Source organism: Osmerus mordax, chromosome 5 (genome assembly GCF_038355195.1).
Source record: "Osmerus mordax isolate fOsmMor3 chromosome 5, fOsmMor3.pri, whole genome shotgun sequence".
NCBI classification, from domain to species: domain Eukaryota; kingdom Metazoa; phylum Chordata; class Actinopteri; order Osmeriformes; family Osmeridae; genus Osmerus; species Osmerus mordax.
This window is the reverse complement of record NC_090054.1, coordinates 7,693,044-7,711,843: the sequence shown is the minus strand read 5'-3', so window position 1 is coordinate 7,711,843 and position 18,800 is coordinate 7,693,044. Positions and strand designations below refer to the sequence as shown.

At 42.3% G+C, this 18,800-nt stretch overlaps 1 protein-coding gene across 1 annotated transcript in view; it reads right to left on the bottom strand.

The window, feature by feature from the left end:
* The window catches only part of LOC136943695 (CUB and sushi domain-containing protein 1-like), a 402,237-nt gene that overhangs the window by 56,117 nt on the left and 327,320 nt on the right, over window positions 1-18,800 (bottom strand). Inside the window, 6 exon segments of the mRNA XM_067237118.1 lie at window positions 9,694-9,888; window positions 10,518-10,703; window positions 12,602-12,790; window positions 15,927-16,073; window positions 16,207-16,395; window positions 17,153-17,266. Of these exon segments, the coding sequence (XP_067093219.1) occupies window positions 9,694-9,888; window positions 10,518-10,703; window positions 12,602-12,790; window positions 15,927-16,073; window positions 16,207-16,395; window positions 17,153-17,266 (1,020 nt within the window).

The following is an 18,800-nucleotide window of genomic DNA, read 5'->3' as shown; positions in this document are numbered from 1 at the left end:
GCAGAAATTATCTGTTTGGTTGCATTGTTACTAAGAAAGGTCGACAGATTGAATGATTACGTAGTCTAACATTGTGAACTACAACTCAAGTAAAACTGAAGCTGCGGAAGTGTGGGTCAGATGGCTGAGCGGTTAGGGAATCGGGTTATTAATCAGAAGGTTGCCGGTTTGATTCCAGGCTGTGGTTAAATAACGTTGTGTCCTTGGGCAAGGCACTCCACCATACTTGCCTCGGGGGGACTGTCCCTGTATTTAATGTAAGTCGCTCTGGATAATAGAGTCTGCTAAATGACTAAATGTAAGTAAAATGTATCAGCTTCTAACCCCTATTTCCCACGAGACACCTCTGTGGCCCGACGTGACTGCTGGAGCTGATCGTGGCAACCGTTTCTACACCTAACAAAGCAGACAATCACTGCCACCCCTACGTCGCTATGTCTGCCATTATGTGGATAGCTAGGTCGATAAGAAGGCAGCTAGCTATAACTACTAGCCTCACCATTATGCCATGTCGGTATTATCATCTAGTGAGACCGGAAGTGAAGCCAGACCATTCAAGAGATTACCCATAGCGTTGGATTTACCTTCAATTAAAGTCAAGTTTCTTAACATGTGTTGTCAATATTGTCAATTCAAAGTTGCAACTAACCAAGAAGTTTACAGACCTTTCAACACGGTTCACAATACCCAAACCCAGATTAAGATTTATCACGAGCAACCTCGGGGTTGCCACCCCCCCAGCCACAACACGGACACATGACGTGGCGCAGTTGGCGCCCTTTGCTGGTGGTGCGGAAGGTTTAATTAATGGATGCACTTTGGAAAATGCCGCCCCCCTCTTCATGCCACCCTAGGTGGCTGCTTATGTCGCCTATAGGAAGGACCGGCCCTGTCTCTATATATATTTTTTAATGTAGCAGGGCTGCCAACTCTCACGCATTTCAACCAATTCACACGCCACACATTGTATTTCTCACGCTGAGAAGGAGACGACCAAGTAGTTCTGATAACGTTGTAACGAGTAATGAACGAGGCGCAAATACACAGAGTGAAGCAATACTCAAGCTCACGACACGCGAACTCGGAACACCCGTAAAATCTTGTTTCGGGGCTGGGTTGGGTTGCGCAGCAACATTTTGGTTGGCCCTGTCGCGGGGTGGAACGGGAGAGGGAGGGTTTTGACGCACCGGTTGCAAATCAGGCTGAGGGGGGCTGGAGATACTAATAAAATATATTTTTGGACGTTGGCCTCTACTAGTCTTCTGTGTTGCCGTGTGCCAAGATCTAAACCCTGCACGGGTGGAGCCGGGTTCACTGTAAAACTGTGACAGCCCCACCAAATCTCACTCCAAGGTTTTTTGAAAAGTTTGCAACCCTGTTGTAGGTTCGTCTTCTCAAAACACATCTAAAATAATAAACTCATTGCAGGGTTTTCAAGCCTCACGCATTGACCGTGAGACACACGCATTTCATTATCACTTTCACACATACATAAACATACAATATAAGATAAACATTTGTTTGTTGGACAATTGGGAATCGGAATTGATTAATTAATATTGTTTATAAATATTTAAGTTGAAAAAGTTTTGCTTGTGGATTTTTTTCTCAGCAAGAGCGCGAAACTGGACCGTGCCATCTTTCCACTTCCGACTCTTCCGGTCTAGCTTTAAACAGTGGCTCTTTTTTTCCCTAGCTCCGAGACCTCGTGCACGCTTGCAACTGTACACGTCATACTTTGCTACAACCAGTCGCGAGCATAGATTTATATGGTTGCGAGCGTGTGAGCTAAGGCATTGCAGTGGCAGAATGGGGTACAAGTCCGATAAGAATCAGAGACATGATGCAAACTTTACGGAAATGTATGCTGTCTCTGTATAGTATTCCTTTCACTTGGTTTTTAGAAATATGCTATAGGGCTAAATATAGGGCTATTCTAAATGGAACTCATCACATATGTAACTTTTTTTCTTGTGATTTGAGTATGATTTCCAACGCATTGTATCGGATTAAATAAACTGTTAACATGAACACCTAGCGCCGTCGTTGTTCTCGCCAGGCAAAGAAAGCTTAATAGTTATTTTGATAACAGAAATCTTCCATAATGCAGACTTACCATAGCTTACTGTCAACTGTATATTCAAACAAAATGCCACGAAATTCACACTGCCTTCAATTTACATATCAGTGTAGAAATGTGGGCTGTGTTTTATATGTTCAACCTACAAAACCAAACGCCTATTAATGGATATAACGTGATCTAATAAGACTTGGAAATAATGTAATAAATAAAAGCTTGAGAAGTGTGTCTAAAATATACTTTATTTAACATTTGCCTTTGAAAGGGGCATATTAACAGAACTAGGCCAATATACAAGACGTTTCCATCAGATATAAGTGGGGGTGAAACATAGTCACTGAGGACCTTCATTGTCCCACAAAAAGCAGTCTGGCTTGATGACACGATTAAAAAAAAGAATAATGGGTGTGTTAAACAAAAGCTTCTGAAGGCAAGACTAATCATATTTATATCATTTCTTATTGTGGTTATCAGTTAAAGTATTAATCTTCGTCTTTGCTCCAGATAGACATCTCAACAATCTATGCTCACGCTTAACATAATATAATATTTGCCATCATGTCATGAACGTAAAAACGTTCTTGACAGAAAAATCTAATCTGTTTTAAAATAACGGGAATAAACTATATTAACAACATTTCATGTATGTGTAACAACCATTTGCTAAACTTGCTACAACAGGGCAGGCAACTCAAGCCATTTCTCCCTGTGCTCATTCAAAATGGCGCATTCAGCTCCAGGTAAATCGGCTATCGGCCAATGTGAACTTTTGTGCTCGTGCCCTGTTAGTATCCGCGAGCACATTTGCAGGCAACTTTTATTGACGTAAGCAAATAAATGGGGTGCTAGTTTACCCATTTCGGAATGGTTTCAAACTCAGCAAAAATCTGGAAAAATTATTCTATGAAAAAGCTAGTAGTATGAGCCAGGTTCTAGAATCGAACTAAAATTATTGGGGGAGATAGTTTTGTAAATGTTGACTGGAGTTAATAAAATAAAAACAACCGGAAGAGCCGGAAGTCTAACAGGAAATGCAATACCACCTACATCCACCGGGGCCGTTGCTTCAAGCCGAGGGGCGAGGGATGGGGGCTTGAACCACTCCCGACTCGTTTCACTAGGTGTGTTCGACATCGGCTGCGGCTGCATGAAACGACCGGCGAGAGTTGCCGCTTTCAGGTCAAGTAGAACATAACGTTTCATAATAATTTCAGTTAATCAAACAGCTGCAAGACCCAGTGAAATGTTATAGGCTAGCTAGCAAAATAACGCTAGCATCGCTAACAACATTACTAATCCAACTTTGGTAGTGTAACCGAGCTCTTTGTAAGTTCGTTTTAGATATAATTGTATATGATTGCGTGGACACGGACGCGGTCTCTTTTCATAACTTGTATTTTACCACTGCTCTTCTTGACATCGCCATTCGAACAGCCCTCACTGATTTAACGTAATGCTTTCAGCATCAAGCATACGGCAACTCCCGGGGGACAATACACCCATGTCCATTGTCACATAGAAAGGTCTGCTACAGTAGGCTATCCTCAGGATTTGCAAGCTAGTTAAAATTATACTATATCTAAAATAATTTTGTAGTCATAATAATCGATTCTGCCACTAAATGAGTGACTTGGCTTTATTTCTGGACATACTATCCACAACCGAAGTGTGTTACACAATGTGCATTACTCTTGGTACCCAGAATGCCCTGCGGCAAGCTGAAAAGCTACTAAGTTAAGGGCATTAGCTTAGTAAAATAAGCGTTGTTTGGAGTTCTATTCTTGTGTTCGTTCTGTTTTGATATGTGTAATGCTATAGTCTATAGTTTAGATCAGGGGTTCTCAAACTTTTCAGCCCACGACCCCTAAAATAATGGTGCCAGTGACTCACGACACCCGCATCCACGGAGGTGGTTTACGTATTCGTGGGAGTAAAAATAGGCCATGGATCTGATCCAGACCGGCCTACCAGAACCGGCCCCCGTATACGCCACCACAGCTAACCTGTTAAAACATGCAATGCTTGATGTGATGCTAGTTCGGGAGTTTGATAGTAAATGCGAGTGCGCATAGCGCGCGAGCCAATTTTTTTTGCCTTTATTTGAGCGCAAAATATTTTTTTAGCTTTAGTGTAAAATAAACAGCTGTTTTTCAATTGGTAAAACCTTATCTAGTGAAGGTGATGTATTTTTGTCTCTTAATTTTTCAGCCCCACCCTTACGTTTCTTAGCCTGGTTTTCCATCGTTATTCTTCTCCCGGTGCTCCCGATGGCCAGTCCGCTACTGCGGGGCTGTGCCGCGGTGGTGGATTTTCAAGTCATATTATTTTAAATTCTCGTGCTATCAAGGGGTGTTGCAGCACCCTCATCGCCCCTAGTTCCCACGGCCATGGGTATTCCCTCTCCACTGAAACCCAAAACTCAGAGCAGACCCGGCAATTCAATCAATTTCCCGGCACATTTGCAATTGTAATGCAATGCAGATGTGCACACCGCTCCTACCGAATAAGATGGGTAGCTCGGTCAGCAGGGAGCTGAAGAAGAGCGGCTCCTGACGTCACTCTGCTGCGCCGCTCGGAATGCTTTTTCGTTCATTTAGCATTTCTGCAAATGCATTTGATTTGTGGTCACGATTTTACAGCCACATTCTTAAAATGAAAATGCATTTCTGGAAATGCATTTGAATTTGAATTGTGGTCACGATTTTGCAGCCACGTTCTTGAAAATGAAAATGCATTTCTGGAATTGAATTTGAATTGTGGTCACGATTTTGCAGCCACGTTCTTAAAATGAAAATGCATTTCTGGAAATGCATTTTAATTTTCAAATTTTACATTTCAAATTGAATTTTGGTATCTATTTGCTGGGGCATGTTTTGAAAATTAAATATCAAATGTCTATTTCTTTTTCATGTTAATTAAGTCAAAGAATGAGCACTCTTGAAGAAGAAAATTAAAATGCAAATAGGATGATTGATTACTAATTTCATTTGAGTCAAATAATGCAGCCACATTCTTAATATGCAAATGCATTTCTGGAAATGCATTTGCATTTTGGTAACGATTTGCTTCCATAAAAATATGCTATTTCCAATTGTTTTACAATGTTCCTTGATTTCTGGAAATCATCTTGCGACCCCCCCTTGTTGTCCCCCCCCCCGGGGGGGTCGCGACCCCCACTTTGAGAACCACTGGTTTAGATAATTTGAGTGTTCACCTTGATTGGGAATGTTGTTTAGTTAGATCGGTATCTAAGCTGTCCGCTACGACAGTGCGTCTGGGCAAGTAATCAATCATGAGTAGCCTACTGGTCCGCTCAACGTTAGCCGGCGCAACGGTGACGTTGTTTGCTTAAAAGTGCGATTAAAACTCAGATTTTCAAACAGAAAGTGCTCATTCTGGTGGGGTGCGGTTTATGGGCAGGCTCCAAATTGTTCTTTGCCCATGGCCTCCAATTAGCTAAAACCGCCCATAGAGACTCGGATCAGAAAACGTGAAATCCCAAAATGGCTTAATTTTATCTTCCATTGCCATTGATAATAAAAGTGAGAGGTAAACAGAAAGGTCAACGTCATGGTCCCACCTACATCCTATACGTTTATTGGTGCCCGCATGGCTTTGCGCAATGCACCTTTGCATACAGTTAGATTTTCTAAACTTTTTTGACTGCGCCACGAGCTGGCTCAGTAATCCCAGTTTGCTTTGCACAGTGGATTTGCTCGCGTCCAATAGAAAGTGAATAGAATTTGCTGTGCGATGCGCGTATAGTGGGGCTTCACCGTAACACGCCACAGAAGCGTCTGGTGCAGTGACGTGCGGTCAGGGGAGGCAAGGGAGGCAGTGCCTCCCCTGTGTCATCATGAAATGTAAAAAACGAATAATATAAAATAATAATATTTGTCCATTGATCTGTGATAGAAATATAATTATTGGAAGCGGAAGGAGGCAGCGACTAGCTGTGCCTCCTCTCGGATTGCGCAATCCCACACAAACTGGGCTGAGCTGCTAATTTTTTTGCTCAATTTGAGCATGTGCAATTTGATCTCTGTTGTCACCAATGTTTGTACACATTTTTATTATATGTCTTCACATTTCATAGTCTTGGTCATGTATTTTACGTATTTGTATAACATATTAGCAGGGCTCTCAAGTGTCACGCATTGAGCGTGACAGTCACTCATTTCGGTCTTTTGTCACGCACTCCCGCCACACATCGTATTTCTCAGGCGGAAAAACTATTTATATTTAATATGCCGCCGCGCCCAACCGAAATTTCTCTGGCCGCGCCTCTCTCACTATGGAACCAGCAGGAATCAAGCGCGTCTCCCCTGGAGTTCTTAGTCGAGCCTGTCACTTATCACCCAATCAAAAAAAAGAAAAGGTCTACACAATAGCTAATCAGAAAATAGCACTATTGCTCAAGCAGCCCTAAATTTAATCTCAGCACCCCTAAAAATAATAATAATTAAAAAGTTCATGAAGAAAGGGACATCTTTAGTTTTTTCATTCATTCAATATTTTGCATAATAATGCATAAATGTATGAATTGAATGAAGTGAAATTAGGGATTTATAGGCATGCAAACTCCTCACCTTTTTGAAACCAAAATAACCTATGTTCGTGGCCGTGGCCAACACAGCATTTTACCCGTGCTTCCCAACTTTACAACTGGCTCTGGAACCAATGTTATACAAAAAATCTCTTTATGGTTAAAAGAACATGCCATTGTTTAACTTGAGCATTGACATTGAGCACAGATTCTACATAGATCTAGCCTCTTAATTTTGCTCTCGAAGTGCACCAGATTCATGCGTTTAACTTTAAAATTTATAACATTTAAAAGTTTAAAAGTTTAAAAATAAAGCATGTCCCCGGACCCCCCTAGAGGGTCGGGGGTTCGCCGTATCCTTCTCACCTTTTTCACCCTTGACCTGTTTGCATGCCTGTTATTAGCAAGGGGTTTTTGCACTTTTGCAAGGCACTGTATTCATGTCACATTGCCATTGGGGGCTGAGCACCCCTAAAGGTCTGATCCTAGAATCGCCCCTGAGTCTAGGCGTAGTCATATTTTCATTATCACATGATGACTGACATATTGTCACATTATAAACATATTTTTCAAAATAGGCTTAATAATTTTATTAGCACTAAATACATTTAAGTGTTTTGCATAGTCGATGTTTTTACACTTTTAAAATCATGCCATACTTTATCATTATATACTGGCCATGGATGCATTAATCATTGCTGCCTTTCAAATATGTCAGGTAAAAAGCAATTAATTAATTTTGAGGGGGTCTGGGGGAGGGGAAATGTCACTCTTGCCTGTCTTCAAAACTTGAGAGCCCTGTATTAGTCTTGCTGATCGTACATAACGCCGCAGTGAAAAAGCACGAGGGGAGGCAGCCAGTACCTCTGCCTCACTGAAGGGGCGTGTGTGAGCACACAGGCTTGTGCTGCTATTGTTCTTCTTCATGTATTACAGACAAATGCCATTGTATGGTTGTTGCTAGCTAAAAAAGTCAAATAGAAAAAGTGCACCCTATCGTTTATTTGTATTTTTTGGCCCTGACTGACTAAGATTATATATATATATATATATAATCTTGCATATATATAAGCTTAACATTTCTCAAAACTGGACTTTCAATCAAAACTGGAAGTGATAAATCATGGAAGATTGATGCCCAGAGCTAAAAGATTTGCTTCAAACGACGGGAAAGAAGATAACAAAATTATATAAAACCAGATAAGATAAATTAAGTTATTTTAAAGAGTAAAACTTTGTGTTTTTGTTATGGACTGTATATACTTTCATTTATATTGAATGAGTATGAATTGTGGAATTGTGATGGCAAATTAAGAACACGGATGATGCGGAGCAAATGCGCTCTCTCTGAGCCTCTATAAATTTAACACATTTATTTGGCCAAATATGTGTGTGTAAAGAATGCTGATATGGGATATGAAAATAACAATTTTTCTATGTGCAAGCGGCCAGTTGAATGGTGAATTGATGCTGCTCTGTTGAATTCATATACTTGTAAATCTGACTTTGAAAGAGTCAGTGCCTCCCCAGCCACGAACCTCACCGCACATCACTGGTCTGGTGTGAATAGGCAATTAGTCCAGGGCCTTGGGTTATGGGGGCCCTTTGTCCTTTTTTTTAAAGGTGACATGACATGAAAACTTCACTTTAGTAGGTTATTTAACATTAATATGAGTTCCCCTAGCCTGCCTTTGTTCCCCCAGTGGCTAGAATTTTCGATCGGTGTAAACCAAGCCCTGGGTGTTCTTCTCCGCCTTTCAGAAAATGAAAGCTCAATTGCTCTGTTTGAAAATCTCCTCTTTGTTACGTCACAAGGAGGAAGGTTACCTCCCCTCTCCCTGCTTTGCCCGCCCAGAGAATCTGGCCCGCCAATAAGAAACTGAGCTACGACCGTGCAAGTGTTTTTATCCTCGAGAGACATCATGGCTTGCAAACGAACGAAGCATTAAATTTGCTCAGTTTGGATGTACAAAGGAAAACAAAAATCTTTTTACAGTTCCTTCATCCGAGCCTATGAAGACCCAGTATCTTAATTTTATTTTGTCTGGAAATGCGCCTACACAACTTCTGTTGTAGGCACATTTGTTTTGTATGTCTTCGCCAAACACTTCAGCCACGACTGTTTCCTCAACTTGAGCTAATACAAAACTGGCCTTGCTGGAATTAAATTCTGGATCAGTAACTAACTCTCCTTCGTCCAGCTACTAACCTCGGACAAGTAAGTTAACTAACGCTATATCATTTTGTAGCTTTACTGTATATGGTTACCTAGCTTGCTACCCTTAGCATGTGGCTGTAACATTAGGTCTGCAGCTAACAGCTGAGTTACTGTCGCTAATGGAAAGGTATATAGCATCAAGTATGTGTGTGAATACACATGCTGTAACGTGAGTGTTGTACACTTCTTTGTTATTTGGATAACCGTTCTGCTGTTGGTGTTATGGCGCGTGCGATATCCGCCTTTCACCTCATTGAAATGACTGACTGTGTACCTCTGCAAACCAGGGTTATCAGATGAGAATGGGCAAATTCGAGGCATCTTACAGCAACGGGGCTACAGCCATTGCGATACATCCATTGTAAACATTAGCGCATAGTGCCGCCCCTCCCCTCCTCATTAGCATTTAAAGCTACAGACACCAAAACAGCGCGTTCTGAGGAAAGCTCCTTGTGGGACTGCTAGTAGTGGCTGTAATTCTGCACCAAGGCTGAATTTCGGGAAAGAGACTTCTGATACAGTATTAAGGGACCACTAAGGCCCATATAAAAGCATCCAAAAACATGTCTCCTGTCATGTCTGTTTAGTTTGTTTATTGGGTCAGGCCGGCCCTGGATTAGTCTCTAAAACTGCATTATGCTATGTGGATTACAGATATGGGTCTGACGGCAACACATAATGCTGAATTACAATCCATAAAATTTGGCTTTTGTATTTGACTCATTCTTGGCAGGCGTGTCATTAATCTACTGGCATCTATAACATCAATGTGTGGCTACTGTTATCCTGTCTAAAGCAGTTTGCTTTTAGTCCTGAATGGTATATCCAGGGTATCTTATCTTGTCTTACTCTTGCAGGTGGAGCGCTCCTCAAACCCTGCCCACGTCCCGTTTGCTTGACAATGGATGGTCCTCCGTCCCCCCAGGTAGTAGCCTGGGGCACAGCCTAGCATAAGCTGTGCCCCAAATTCAGTAGGCCAACCAGAGAGCAGCCTCCACGTCATGTGATCTGAAAGCAGGCTGTCGATGCTAGGGCATTGAATGGCTGTTGTAGTGAGTGTGAGAGAGAAAGACAGAAAGAGAGAGAATAGGGAGGAAGATGGTGGAGTGGGTGATGAGAGAGGGAACAGTTAATAGAATACTGTAACCCTGGCCTTCATTTCAAAACGATCAGACATAAAGACTAGCACAATAGGACGGCCACTTTCTCTTTTTTTTCTTTTATTCATCCATTTTGCTGATTCGTCTTCAGCACAGTTCCTTTGCAGCCTTTAAATTTTTGCTGAAATTGTGTGAAGACTGTAATGACAGTACCCATTGCAACTTTATCATTTGATTTGCTTGTTATTCAGAGAACTGTATCCCACTATATGTTCATCAAAGGGGTAGAATGATATCATAGGCTAAGCTTTGTGTTCGATAACATAGAGTGGTATCAATTCAGTTTGTTTCATCTAGGTAGTTCAATCTGATAACTTAATAAAGAGGCATGGCAAGTACAAGTTCTTCTACACATTTAACGGTCAAAACATAAACGACACACTATGGTTGGTAAAAAATGCACCAACAAAGAAATCTTATTTGAACAAGCAAATGTTTTATCATCACATTGTCTTACAGACTCCAAGTTACATTTGACACATGTTGTCATAATAACTCAGGGTGTATTCTTACGAAGACATTGTGGTGACTGTGCAGCGTTGCTCCAGGTCCCATCCTCTAAACACACAGCTGTCATGGCAATGCTGGGGTCCAGGCGGAAGCCATGGTTACACTGGTAGGTTACCTGGCTACCGACAGTGTACTGGTAACCATAGAAAGAACCATTGCCGGGAGGTTCTGGGATTCCACATGAAATTGCTGTGAGAGACAAGAACAGGATGCGTACAGTCACAAGCCTTTTGTCTGTGATGCAGCTACTGTTTAGTATGGAGGGAGTCAGGTGGCTGAGCGGTGAGGGAATCGGGCTAGTAATCCGAAGGTTGCCAGTTCGATTCCCATGCCAACTGACGCTGTGTCCTTGGGCAAGACACTTCACCCTACTTGCCTCGGGGGAATGTCCCTGTACTTACTGTAAGTCGCTCTGGATAAGAGCGTCTGCTAAATGACTAAATGTAAATGTAGTATAATAGCACTTCCACACTATAAACTGGGCTGGGTGCATGTTACCTGCTAATTGTCTTTATTGATGCACTGCCTCTGTAAGTCAGTCATGGATTTCACAGTACGGTGAAGCCAAGCAGTCATTACAAGTTCTATTTTATTTTCTAAACAGGACCCTTACATAACACTCAATGACAGACTTCAAAGCAATGATCCTTCAAAGACACTTATCACAGAATATAGCCAACTCATTTCTAGAGAATGTTCTCATAAAATTTGTACACACTGCCTAAGACTGAAGAGACTTGTTGTAAACTACTGACAGAGCTTTATCCCACTCAAATCATAATTGTCCTATTTTCTGCTATGTTCATTCTATTCTCCTTATTGGTGGCCAAGCAGCGAAGTTAACACCTATTGCGTCGTCTATTATTACGCACCTTCTTCTTCTCTCATTGGAGTCTATGGCAGCCCCAAGAACCGTTTTGTAAAAAGTTGTGAAATTTGGCACACTCTTTGGGAACAGTCCCCTCATCACCATCAATTCCCCTCCCCAAAAAATAGCTAGCGCTAGCTGGCTATAATCCTCTCCATAACTGAAAAGGTTTGACTTTCTTCCACAATCGAGCAAATTGGCCAAACAAGGTATAGATATTTAGCTTAAAGGGTATATAGTTAATATAGCTAATAATAGCTCATGTTTATTTCGCAAGTTTCACAGAAATCAGCAAACTTTTGAACCGTAAGCCCCATTTTCAAAAATGAGGTATTGTTGGATTTCCTGGACCAAGAAGAGTTCAATGGTGCCATTTCCAGTTATACAGATTCTCTGCCATTTTTGCACACATGAACAAAGCCGCCGAAAAGGAAGTGAGGTTATATCTCAACAAATCTTTGATACATTGACACCAAACTTGGTACAGGGACTCTGGACCCGGTTCTTAAAGGGTCCACAAGTTTGCGTCATTTGACCTCTAGGGGGCGCTGAACTAAGCAAAATTTTGTTTTGGCCTATAACTGTTGATTTTTTAACCCTTGTGTTATCTTCGGGTCATTCTGACCCATTAGTCATTGTGACCCACCGTCGTATTGTGACAAATTTACCACATACAAAAACAAAGTGAAGCCTTTTCTTTTAACCGTTGGGCTGTCTCAGACCCCCCACATTGCAAAGGTTAAAAGAAAATAATTTGTATTTGTTTTTGTATTGGGTAAAATTGGGTAAACACAACGATGGTTCTTTATGAACCTTTGGGTCATGTGACCCGAAGGCAGCACAAGGGTAAAAACTTTCATTAAGAGATTCCTTTGTGTAGTGATATATTGTGATCTTGTTAACTTGTGATACTAGCTGAATTGATGCGGCCGACATTTTGAATTAATAAAATGTGCTACTTCTCGTACAAACTTTTTCCAATCTTCACTAAACGTGGCACAGATTATCTTCAGACCAAACCTCACAAAAGTTAGACGTTTTTTGAGTTTCTAAACCGTTTGCCCAGTACAGCCAATCAAAATCTGCAGCAAAACCGTCAAACAGGAAGTTGGGTCGTATCTTAACTAATCTTTGATGGATTCACACCAAAGCTGCTGAATGTACTCGGAACCCTCTTCTGAGGATGTCTAAAATGTTTGTACTCTGATTTCCTACTCACCTTGGCAGAGGGGTGGTGGAGAGTCCCAGTTGTACAGTCCATTGCTGTTGAGTCTACAAGTGGAATTTCGAAAGCCTACAAGACGGTAACCAGGATTGCAGTAGTATTGCAGTCTGCTTCCTGGTCTCAAGCGTGTCCGGTTAACAACACCCCCATTTACCGGAGGGTTGTTAATACTGCAGTACAGAGCTGAGGGAAGGAGAGTAGACAGACAAACAGGATTCAGAAATCTGCATTCTATCTACTTGGTGGTGAGCATTTTTTTCAATCAGTGATGTGATGCACTGGCCACCATAAGACACAGTTGATTGTGAGTGTTCAGTATGAATCCTATAACCTCCCTGGCTTCATTATACCATTGGGTTTTCACCACTACTTACTCCAGGGTAAGCAGGGCTTGTAATTAACTTTTTTTACTTGGTAGCACTGGTGCTCAAATTTAGGAGCACCCACCAAAAATGTTAATGTTGTTTCAGTTCTTCAAATTTTGAGCGCGGTTAGCTCCCTGTCACATGACAACGGAGCGCAATGACAAGGAGTGATTGACTGCAAATTTTTACCAATCTAAAATCTGCATTAAAGTTAAGAACGTAAAGATTAAGTTTTGAACTTGTAATGTGCAATTGGAGAGAATGGTAGACAGGTCACTGTATCAGCTCACAGCAGGCACATACTGTGCAGTAGGATAATTAGCAAGCGTTTTGTAAAGAAATGAAAACAAGTCACATCATAACTATTATTTTCACTCGCACAAATGCTCCTAAATATGTTTTGAGGTTGCACGTATACAATTTCGGGAGCATTTGCAACCAAAATGGTCCCAATTTCAAGCCCTGAGGGTAAGGCAAGGGTGGGTTAATCCTTCAAGATAACAGTTCAGATGTGTCTAAATCCACTGAGCTTAAGATCCTGTAAAGTGGAATTGAAAACGAGTTTTAAGTTCATCACACCACAGAAGAATGTCTTGTTAACTACCCATCCAAATTTGAATAAAAAAAAAGACAAGTATGTTAAATTAGGCTTTGAAATTGTGAGAAAATCAGCAGTCTTCTCTGCTTGAGACTGGGGGAATACGACCCAGATAATGTATTTGTTCAATGAGTGAAACATACAGATGCATATAAATGAAGTTTGTTCCCCTGAGCTGTAACACAGGAGTAAAAATGGACACCAGAGACAGCGAGCTCTCCAACTAGGCAACTTCTAGCACATAGCTACCATGTCATTAAAATACCATCATTCTACACAGAGTAATATCAAGTTAGCGGTTTGCACTAACTCATAGCAGAGATACCTCTGGAAAAGTTATCTAGTTTAATTATAACAAGCACACAGAACTGAGTGATGAACTGCTGGCGGCGGTGGATGGTCCAGGTGCGACCGGAGGAGGAACTACTGGGAGGACGATGCTCGGTACGGCTCCGCGCTGCAAGAGAAGCTGTGTGTCCGTGAACCCCGTCCGTCTCTGGTCCATGTTAAAACTATCCGCCGTGAAATGGTCATGGCAGAGGCGGCTGTTGGAGTTGATGCGAAGCTTTCCATCAGCGTGGCTCTTCACAAAATCAATCCACCTATTTTTCCTTTCCTCATCACTATGGAAATTAAATAGCGTTGCAGCGCAGCTGAAGTTCTTGCATCCAGGTAAGATGCAGTGGAGGGTGGAGGGAGACTGAAGGGAGACCGTAACTGAAGTGGAGTTGGAGGACCTCTTATGCAAATGAGCTCCAGGCTTTTATACCGTTTCACCGGGTGAGAGGAGGAGCCATGCAGTGATCTGACATAGATCGGTCAAAGTGACGTAGATCGGACATTTTTTGGCTCCGCCTTACGAAACCTGAGCTGAAACGGAAGAGAAACTGTTCTACGGTCTAACTCCACATTTCAGTGCGACAAAGTTTTTGCGCTTTGCACATGCTTTCAGGAACTCATTTCACATGTATATAATGTACTGAGAAGCAAATCATGGAATTTACTTTACAGGATCTTTAAGCCTGGTTCAGAGGTGTACTAGTCCTTTGGGTAGAGCATGGTACAGAGTTGTACTAGTCCCCTTGGCTCAGGACTACTGCATTATTAAACAGTCAGTTTAGAAGTCTGACATCCTGGCAACTATTCCTCTACAATTGTACCCGGCCATCCTTTGCCCGGACATGGCAAACCTCAATATTACTAGAACTGTATTTCACCAGCAGTCACATTCACCAGTTCCCCCTCTATGCCCCAACCCCCTCTCTCTTTCTCTCCCTCTCTCTGGCAGATTGAATAAATGGAGAAACATGAGGGAACAAACTGAAATAATAAGCTGAACAGTGGCTGGAACGGCTACAGGATCAACTGAAATGAATAAAAAGAGAAGTGACAGGCAGTCAGAGATGGAGAGAATGAGGAAGAAAGAGAGGTGGGGTGGTGTGGAAGAGAAAACGAGAAATAGAAAGAAAAGTAGCTACTGAGGAAGAGATCTAAATCCTGATTGGTCACTGATGGAAACGTCACCCTGAGGTGTCCTTCCTCACCCTGATGCACTGCTGGATGATTGACCTCCATTACTGAGGCCTAGCATTGTTGCCTGCAGGTAGCTGCGGCTGGGACCGGGCTTACACTAATGCTAGCTAATGAACGCTAACACCAAAAGCATCACTTCCTGTCTGCCTGTGACCTAAAATAGATGCAGAATGACGGTGTGCCTGCAAGCAGCAAACATGCTTGGTAATAATCTCTGATAGAACCTAGAGATGTAAGAGGGCAGGGAAATCACACTGCATTGGGGTTTAAACTTCTCTCATGCCACATATGGCTAGGCTTCACAGATGTACTCAGAAGAAACACTGCTATAACAACCATTCACACATTTAACTGGGTTAAAAGCCATTTCAATATAACAGAGCCATAGGATCTCTAGTACACTCTAGTGCATATGTAATAGCAGGGTATGGCTGATCAATGACTCAGCCATCGGTCACAAGCCCAGTTAAGCACCATTGCGAACAGGTTTCAGGACAATGGACAGTGCCTAGTGCTCCCACCACAGCTGCCAGCAAGAGAAGATACTTAGAACCATGGACAGAGGCACCTATTCACACCCACAGCTGCAGCCAATCCATTAGCGAGGCTACAAAAAAAACCTGGTGGAAAAGCCCAGGTACAGAGATAAGAAACTTGCTACAGGACCAACCTCTGTGTCTTCTTATGTAACCAGAAAGCCTGAACAAAGACAAGTAAGCATACAAAAGACCTTACAAGTCAGACTGTGTATCTTGTGTCCGCCTACTGTTTTACCTGCTACACTGTATGTGTGTGTGTTTGTGCATGTGATGGGGGGGCTGACCTGTGTAGCGGATCTTGAAGCCTCGTTTGCTAGTGGCATGGTCTGTTGACCAGCGCAGATAGAGCTGATTAGTCTTACTGGTAAAGTTCAACTGGGTGGAGTGGTTACCACTCAATGCCACCAGTAGGGGGTTCTGGCCTGATGGACCTGACAAAAATACAATTAAAAATTAATAACATAAACGTGCTGGTTCCACCAAGAGACAAGCATTACAATCAATGAAATAAATCTGGATTATAAAGATCTAATATAACTGCATGTTAGTAGAGAACGTTCATACCATCAAAGATCTCCAGCTCGTCAAACTGCTTCTCGCTATGAAACATCTCCACGTAAATGTGTATCGTGTAGGAGGGCAGGACACGCAGCAGCCAGGAGCACGTCTGGGAGTTAGGGTAGTTTTTGGGAAACCCTGGACTCAGGATCACCCCAGAGGACCATGAATGCTCCTCATTAGCTGGGCACTGAGCTGCAGGTCAACAACATCAACAATTTGTTATTCAGGGACAACAACAACATCTGCTGTGGCCTACATATACCTCCAGGGTTTGAACTTCTTTGCTTAGGAAACTGGTTATCTATGTTTGAAACTAATTGTTGGTAATCTATGAACTAAAGGGACTGTTGGTAATCTATGAACCAAAGTAAAGGCATTCTCTCGGTCTGCCTTGTGGGTGTGTGATAATGGCAGCCTGCCAAATGAAGCAGAGCTGCCAAGTTGCATTATAGTAGTGGAGCTTTGAGGGGGACATGTGCAGAGCTTATCTTCATATCTCCACAGAAAAGGCTTGTTAGTGCTTTGTGCTCAAACCTAATGGACTCTGCTCCTGCTACATCTGTATGACAGCACTGACTCTATAATTAGACCTGATGTGTGGGAATAAGACAGACCATGTGTTCACTGCTGTTTTAGTTCTGATCACACACAATACACAGCACATAAACAAATGAAACACATATACACACACGTGCTGGCCTCCTATTTGCAAAGTAATAATTTATGGAACCATGCTTGAGGAGTCATCACAGGGACAGGAGGGTGAAACATCACTTGGAATGCAGAGAAGGCACTCTGATATGTTGCAAAAATTACATAACCACATGGCATATGTTTGAAATGCTGAGAATGCTACTACAGCACAGAGGAAGAGGGTTGGATAGCGATAGAGAAAAATACACAGAGTGAGTAGGACTCACAGAGGAACTGCGTGTGAACCTCATCTTACCTTCACATGTGGGGGGAGGAGACTCAAACTGCAGGTGAGAGTTGAGTTGGCAGGTGAGCTCACTCTTCCCTACCAAAGTATATCCTGGTAAACAGTGGTACCTGACGATGTCACCTGAGGACAGTAAATGTGCATCATTAATTCAGACGTAAGCATCTTCTGCCAGATATTCTGATCCTGATCTGCCCTGCAGCTGTCCAGGCAGAAGAACGTGCTTATTCAAATATGGCAACTACATTCCTGTGGATCATGGGTACAATCCTCTGAGCGTATTGGTCTAGGAAACATCCAACGTCCAACAATAAAGGCTGGTTAATGGGACCTGCAGTACTATTGATCAAACAAGTTTGTGGCATGTTAATAGAATAATATTCTCCAATTTAGCTTTGGGAGGAGACAGGTTCAGTCTCAACAACAGGACCCGAGCCCTACAGTCATGGATTAGTAACAAACCGGCTGATACTGACTACATGTCTGTTCCCTGGTGGGTAATTGACATTATCATATTTTTCTGGTGAGGAAAAAAACTGTACAGTGCCTCGTTCACAAGGTAATCAAACCACATACACAGACAGGTAGCGATTCCTGCCTTTCTCTAACTATGACTCCCCAACTATGTGTGTGTTGATTAAATAAATACAATTATATACACAGGTTTGCTGCTTAGCGTTCCGGACCACTGACATGTACTGAGCTACGCTTTGATACAACCTCCCAACCTTTCTCTATTTTTTAAATGAAATGTGCTTTTTACCTTGCTATCACTTATCTTTATATATTATAAAGACTTCTGTCTGTTTCGTTAAATGAACTGTGTAATATAATGTTTTACTTTACCTTTAAAGATCCTGTAAAGTGGAATTGAAAACTAGTTTTAAGTTCATCACACCACAGAAGAGTCTGTTGTTAACTACCCATCCAAATTTGAATGAAAAAAAAACACAGACAAGTATGTTAAATTAAGCTTTGAAATCGTGAGAAAATCAGCAGTCTTCTCTGCTTGAGATTGGGGGGGCGTGTCGCCTGAAGGAGCTGAAGCTCCGCCCCCTCGCTGGAAGGCACCGCCTGTCTCAAGTACCTACAACCCAGATAATTTATTTGTTCAATGAGTGAAACATACAGATGCATATAAATTAAGCTTGTTCCCCTGAGCTGTAACACAGGAGTAAAAATGGACACCAGAGACAGCAGACAGTGAGCTCTCCAACTAGGCTACTTCTAGCACATAGCTACCATACCATCATTCTACACAGAGTAATATCAAGTTAGCGGTTTGCACTAACTCATAGCAGAGATACCTCTGGAAAAGTTATCTAGTTTAATTATAACAAGCACTCAGAACTGAGTGATGAACTGCTGTCGGCGGTGGATGGTGCGACCGGAGGAGGAACGGCCGGGAGGGCGATGCTCGGTACGGCTCCGCGCTGCAAGAGAAGCCGTGTGTCCGTGAACCCCGTCCGTCTCTGGTCCATGTTAAAACTACCCGCCGTGAAAGGTCACTGCAGAGGCGGCTGTTGGAGTTGATCTTCACAAAATCAATCCACCTATTTTTCCTTTCCTCATCACTATGGAAATTAAATAGCGTTGCAGCGCAGCTGAAGTTCTTGCATCCAGGTAAGATGCAGTGGAGGGAGACATCCTGAAGCTA